Raw genomic sequence first — 7250 nt, 5'->3', positions numbered from 1 at the left:
TCAGAGGAGGGCGAATAATTTTGCCTTCAACTCTATATAATGTACAGCGTGACATATAGATACAGGGTAACTTCTTACCCTTGCTGTATATATTTGGATAAATAATTAATATCTCTATAGTCAAAATTGAATTGAGCGATTAAAATAATGTCACTGAAACTAAAGTAATCATATTAGAAATGAATTATTTCACATTGACTGAATTTTTTGTCTTATTTTTTTGTAGTAGATTCCTCTGTCACCTCTAATGAAGATCTCCAGCTCAGCACATCTCTGGATCTCAGCATTTACACAGAAGAACATGAGACTTGTTCAAGTGATGAGTTTTCTGTCGATGCTGATGAGGAGGAGGTGATGAAGAAAGCGGAGGAGAAGAAAGAGATGGAGAAAGTGGAGGAGAAGAAAGAGATGGAGAAAGTGGAGGATAAGAAAGAGATGGAGAAAGTGGAAAATAAGAAAGAGATGGAGAAAGTGGAGGAGAAGAAAGAGATGGAGAAAGTGGAGGAGAAGAAAGAGATGGAGAAAGTGGAGGAGAAGAAAGAGATGGAGAAAGTGGAAAATAAGAAAGAGATGGAGAAAGTGGAGGAGAAGAAAGAGATAGAGAAAGTGGAAAATAAGAAAGAGATGGAGAAAGTGGAGGAGAAGAAAGAGATGGAGAAAGTGGAGGATAAGAAGGAGAGCAAGAAGTGGTGGAGAAAGAGTGAAGCTCCTAAAGCTGAAGAACAGAAGAAGGGAGCTGCTGAACAGCAGAAGTGTGAAGCTCATCAGCATGTAAAACACCAAGCTCCATTTGGTATCCACTCCATGCGGATACCAAGATCCAGTGATGGTAAAGGACCTGATCATGTTACATTTATTAGTTATTTCTTTAGTTCTTTAAAGCTCTGTATATGAGAAAGATGTCTGATTTATACCCTGAAAAAAGAGATTCATTGGAAATGTAAGTAAATTTTTGACTGTCTAGAAATTAATAAAAAATTCTCGACAAAAATTCCCTCATTATTCTGGCATTTAGCAAATGTAAATCATTTAGGTAATCCTAACAGACCTAAAATAGTAAACGTTTAGTGTAATTTACCATCAGACATTTTTTAAAAATGGCTGTTCTTTTTTAGAGTATGTAAACTTCTGGTTTCAACTGTATATATTAAGTACTGACATAACAGATATCCATCAGAGCTTATTGACACATCTTCCTCTTTTAAAGAGAAGTGTTCAAATATCTGAAACATCCCATTAACTGCATTTGTTTGATCTGTTTACAGACTACATCTTCAGCCACTATCAGCTTGGTAGAGAACTGGGAGCTGGTGGATTTGGTGTGGTGTATCAAGCGAAGCGTTTGGAGGACAATCTCAGAGTAAGCACAACAAAAAATCTGTTGAAAAACTGCTGTTGCTTTGTCTTATCCTGATCCTTTTTGTTGTGCTTCACAATTAGTCTAATGTTTGTGTTTTGTTGATTAGGTGGCAGTGAAATACGTCAACAAGACTGACGATGACTGGGAAATGTATTACGTAAGTATGAGGCACTGTATGTTTTCACCTCTTGCACTGTTAAAAGCGATTAGTTACTTTAAATAAGTGAGTAAATCTGTTGCCTTTAAAGCGACGAGTTGATTTAAATTAAGTCAGTAAACCCATTGACTTAACTTTATTAATTATAGCACATAGTGTGTTTACTTACTAATTTTAAGTCAACGATGACTTTTTAAAATTTTAAGTAATGTCAACTAATCGCTTATTACAGTGTGTTAACATCTCATACAACACAATAATACAAACTTACTTGCAAAACAACTTACATCTTAAAATACTAATAAACAATGGTCTATCTTTTAGCATCCAGAGAGAAGGAAACTTCCATTGGAGATTGTCCTCACGCTGATGGCGAATAAAGGGGGCAGTCAGCCGGAGATCATCCAGCTGCTAGACTGGAAGGATTACAGTGACCATTTCGTCATGATCTTCGAGTATCCCGCTCCCTGTCAGGATCTGGAAGACTTCGTGGAGGATCGCGGTGGTAAAATCACTGAGGGTTTGGCTAAGATAATCATGAGGCAGGTGATTCAGGCTGTGCTCGTGTGCTGCCAGCGCAATGTTTTTCATCGCGACATCAAACCCTCCAACCTCCTCATCAACACCAGGACGCTCGAGGTCAAACTAATTGACTTTGGGTGCGGTGACATTTTGAGGGACTCCTACTACAGGTCCTACTGTGGTATGTACAGTACATCATTATCTGCAGTTTAAAGAAATAGTTCAAGCACAAATGAAAATCTGTTTACTCACCCTCAAGTGGTTCCAAATCTTTACCAGTTTCTTTCTTCTATAGTAGATATTTTGAAGAAAGTTTAAAACCTGTAACAATGGGGTATATGCGGAGCTAGTGTTTCTTTCCATACTGATAAACTTTGAGTGAACGGATATTGTGACTTTTTCCATTTTATACGGTTCCCTATACAGCATCGATGTTGGAATGTAATTACAATACAATCAGTTGAATAGACTTTGGCCTTCATTTAGTTGCTCAAGTGTAAAACGAGACAAAAAGCCGTTTATTCGCACATGCCCATCAGAATCGGCAGACTAGCGCATAAGCTCCATTGAATATACTGGGGTAAAATAAATGTTCATATTTTAATGTAATTTAATGCAGTGTTTCTTGTACAAAATGAGACCCCCTTTATATCAAATATCACTCAGCCAGTGGAGGTCGCTGATTTTTAAAGAAAACTAACCATATACGTGCCAATTTTGCAATGGCATACAGTTCCCCGGAAGTGCTTAACCCAGGTTACTGACAAATTAAAAGTCCTTTAGCATACATCGGCATATACCCTATTAACATCCATAGTAGGAAAAACAAATACTATTGAGATCAATGGTTACAGGTTTCAAGCTTTCTTTAAAATATTTTCTGTTGTGTTTATCAAAAGAAAGAAATTCACACCAGTTTGGAACAAGTGAAGTGTGAGTAAATGAGTTTTCAGTTTCTGGTGAACTATCCCAGCAGGCACAGGACATCAGCATGACGTCAGATTGACATTGTACCCCAACGTCATGCGACATTGCATTTTGGGTGAAAATGAAAATCTGGCTGAAGTCAGAACTTAACGTCAGACGTTGCATTTTGGTCAATTTCCAACGCAACTTTAAAATAACCAAATATTAGACGTTGTGTGGACGTTACCACTATGACATCTATCAGATGTTGAATTTTGGTTGCTATACCTGACGAATAAATAACAGTATTTGACATCAATATGACGTTGGCTTAATATGTTGGATTTTGGTCACTTTCTAACAACCTAAAATCAACTAAATATCAACGTCATTATTGGACGTTCATTGAATGTTGTTCACCCAATATCACAACCTAAATCTAACCTCATATTAATGTCTTATGACGTTGTGTGCCTGCTGGGATATCATTAAACTTAATAGTAATGATTATTGTTATTTATTCTAGTACACACTTTTTTGTTTAATTTGGACAAATATGAATTTCAGACTGTTGTGAGTCCAATAATGATTTCTAGTGTTTGAATGCATGCAGTAATACTGCAGCAATGCTAACTTGGCTAACCCAAAACAATGTCTTTTTTTAAAGGTACAATATTGTATATTCCACCCGAGTACCTTTTCCATGGGGAATACCACGCCAATCCTGCCACAGTGTGGTCTCTGGGGATTCTGCTGTTCAGAATGGTGAGCGGAAGATATCCGTTCATCTTCACATTGCTGTGGATCCGGTGGAAAATCTGGCGCAAAAGACACCTTTCAAAGGGTAAGATCATCACCTCAAACATAGAGCCATACTGAAGTCAAAACACATAGAAGACTTTATATAAAGATGAAAACTTTGAATATTAAGGTTTAATCTGAAGTTTACTGCTTTTTTATCAAACGTCCCTCTTATCTTTGATTCACAGAACTGCTCCAACTTCTCCATGAGCTCCTCGTGATAAACCCAGAGAAACGGATTGATTTGAAGGACATCCTTTCCCACAGCTGGTTTACGGTACTGAACTTATCAGCATCTCAACAATAGTTCATACATTCGTTGAATGTTCTACCATATTAAATGTTTGTCTAACACATTTAAACATGTATTTATTTGTGTTTTATTTCAGGAAAGCGAATAAGACCAATCCAGAGTAGAGTTTCTCTTCAGATTGACGTCTTTTGGGCTGAATGAACATCTTGCTACATCCACAGCACTTGCACTTTTTAAAACATTTTCTACTTGTGTATTTTGTATATACTGTATGTAATTTATTGTCTTGTAATATATTGTGTCCATGTTATGCTTGTCCAAGACAAATGTAATAAATGAAAAAAAAAACATTATTGTGTAATAGTGATAGTTATTATCAGATAATTATCAGATATTGAGCATTAAAGGGTGCATAGAGCACCCAAAAATGACAAATCTGTCTTTAATTTCTCCCCCTCTTTCTGTTCCAAACCTGTAAGACTGACTGTTCATTTGTGAAACACACATTAATGTATTACCAAGATGAAATCTGAGAGCTTTCTATATAGACAGAAGTGATCCTGAAACATCCAAAACCCAGAAAGTTACCAAGAAGAATCAAAACAGTCTAGGAAACATTTGTGAATCCACTGTAATTTTCTGAAGCTACTAGAAAACTTTTGTGCGCACAAAAATAGTGTTTATTTCCTCAACAATAATAACTAAACTAAAATGCAGCCAAACTGATGCTGTCAAAAACAGGTCTGATTTATAACATTTGCATAGAAACACAATATATCAGAGTTCATACGGTCATGGAAAACCTGGAAAAGTCATGGAATTTTGACATGGCATTTTCCAGGCCTGGAAAAGTTTTAGAAAAACAGAAAAACCCACAAAGTTTTGGAAAAGTCATGGAAATTAGTTTAACAAATATCTGTATACTTGAATTGAATTGGGGCAGCACGATATTGGAAAAATCTGACATTATCATATTTTGTACTTCTGTGATATATATTGCGATGTGACTATAATTTCACCAGATGATTTAACAGGTTTATTTGGATATTTATTTATTCATTTATTTATGAGTATGGCCCATGTCATTCAGCTAAGTCCATATATAAGTTTATGTAATATGCAATATACAAATATATTTAGTTAGAGTTACTGTGCACACTAAGCATAGGAAGTGCTTTTATTAGGCTTAAATTCTTACTAGTTTGGAACAGTATGTAGGCGAATAATTATTGACAGAATTTGTGGGTGAACTATAAAGTCCAGTGCTTATTTATGTCATTTTTGTAATTGACATAACTTATGTTAAACATACTGTGTATGTGTATAATGTGTACGTTGCACTAATAAACTGTCAAAAAAAATGTCATTGTTTATTTGCTGTTCTCTTACATGCTTAAGTAAATGTATTTAGGTGAATAGTCAACATTGAAAGTGGAAAGAAAAACAAGAACGGGTATCCTTCAATACAGATTCTGCATTTGGGATCAATTTATTTTTTTGCATTTATAGTGTCAGTGTTATCAAGGCTTGAGCTTTGTGTTGCAAATCCTCAAATTATATTGAAGAATATAAATATGAGTAGGTTTTTGGAAGTATTTTTTTGTAATGAGTGCCTCTTTAAAAGGGTAAAAATGAAAATTAAAAACATTCATACATTTTTAAGACCAAAAATAACCATATTTATTACAAATTAAAGAATTCTGTTTATGTTCATTTATTCATTTTCTTTTCGGCTCAGTCCCTTTATCAATCTTTATTAATCTATTAATAACATAATAGTTACTACTAGTAGCGGTTGTAGTTGTAGTTGGGGTTTTTGAAGTAGTAGTTGAAGTAGTATCTGTAGTAGTAGATGTAGTTGGTATAGTGGTATCAGAAGTAGTGGATGTGTTGTAGTAGTAGTAGTAGACGTTAACGTAGATGCTGTAGTAGCAGTCATTGCTGTAGTAGTATCAGTAGTAGACGTAATAGTAATATCAGTGGTAGTAGTCGTTGTAATAGTTTCAGTAGTAGTAGATATTGTATAGCAGTTGTGGCTGTAGTAGCAGTAGCTCTCTGTAGTAGTAGTAGTTGGTGTAGTACTTGGGACTTATTTGTATTAATATTGTTGTTGTAGTGCTTGTTGTTAATGATTATTACTGTTGTCCTTTCTTGCTTGTTTACTGTCATTATTACTATCATTATATCACTAGCATTGTTGTCACTCCTTATCACTGACTGTTTTTTTTTATCAGATTTTTTTTCCTTCACTAAATCACTAAATTAACATATTATGTATATATATATATATATATATATATATATATATATATATATATATATATATATATATATATATATATATATATATATGTATATATATATATATATATGTTACTTGCTTTATTTAGTGACTGTTATTGTTCCTTTTTTATGTACTCTTACCTGTTACCTTTACATGCACACACACATACGCACATACGCACACAAACACCCGCTCCTGCCAGTATTTGACTGTATTGTTGTTGTTGTTTTTGTATTTTTGTTATTGTTTCATTTTCTTTGTATTTGTATAATCTCAAATTGTGTACCTTTTGTATATTCTTAAAAAAAAACATAATAGTTAAATAACTCATTTCAAATAACTGATTTATTTGATCTTTGCCCTGATGACAGTAAATAATATTTGACTAGTTATTTTTCAAGATACTAGTATTCAGCTTAAAGTGACATTTAAAGGCTTAACTAGGTTAAGTTAGGGTAATTAAGCAAATCATTATATAAAGCATTAAATTGTGCTGGTTTGTTCTGTAGACTATCGAAAAAACTATTGTTTAAGAGGGCTAATAATATTGACCCTAAAATGGTTTGCAAAAAAATTAAAACTGCTTTTATTCTAGCTGAATTAAAACAAATAAGACTTTCTCAAGAAGAAAAAATATCATAGGAAATACTGTGAAAAAAATCCTTGCTCTGTTAAACATCATTTGGAAAATATTTGAAAAATTTCTGTAGCCCAGATGAAAAAAGTAATAAAAGTAACTCAACTCATTACTTAAAACATAATCAAGTGCCACATTTAGTTTTTTTTTTGAAAGAAGTAACATAAATTTGTACCTATTACATTTAAAAGTAACATTCTCTCTGTTGTGTAGATGCTCAATGCACAAAGCAGTATGTGTGCTTTCTTTTAATGTGTTTGTGTAAGGCACCACGAATGTGGTTCCAATCATTATAAAATACCCATATTACTTCCTGTTTTTGTAAATAAG

General features: G+C 33.8%; 1 protein-coding gene across 1 annotated transcript; it reads left to right on the top strand.

Moving 5' to 3' along the window:
• The first annotated feature begins 280 nt into the window (after positions 1–280).
• LOC130245321 (serine/threonine-protein kinase pim-1-like) lies at positions 281–4147 on the top strand. The gene is made up of 7 exons (XM_056477989.1): positions 281–829; positions 1266–1360; positions 1467–1517; positions 1842–2220; positions 3613–3789; positions 3935–4023; positions 4136–4147. The coding sequence occupies exons 1-7, from the start codon at positions 355–357 to the stop codon at positions 4145–4147; spliced, it is 1278 nt and encodes a 425-aa protein (XP_056333964.1). The 5' UTR covers positions 281–354.
• Positions 4148–7250: the final 3103 nt, after the last annotated feature.

This window comes from Danio aesculapii, chromosome 18 (genome assembly GCF_903798145.1).
Source record: "Danio aesculapii chromosome 18, fDanAes4.1, whole genome shotgun sequence".
Taxonomy (NCBI): Eukaryota; Metazoa; Chordata; class Actinopteri; order Cypriniformes; family Danionidae; genus Danio; species Danio aesculapii.
Note: the sequence above shows the minus strand (reverse complement) of the source record. Positions and strands in the feature narration are given on the sequence as shown.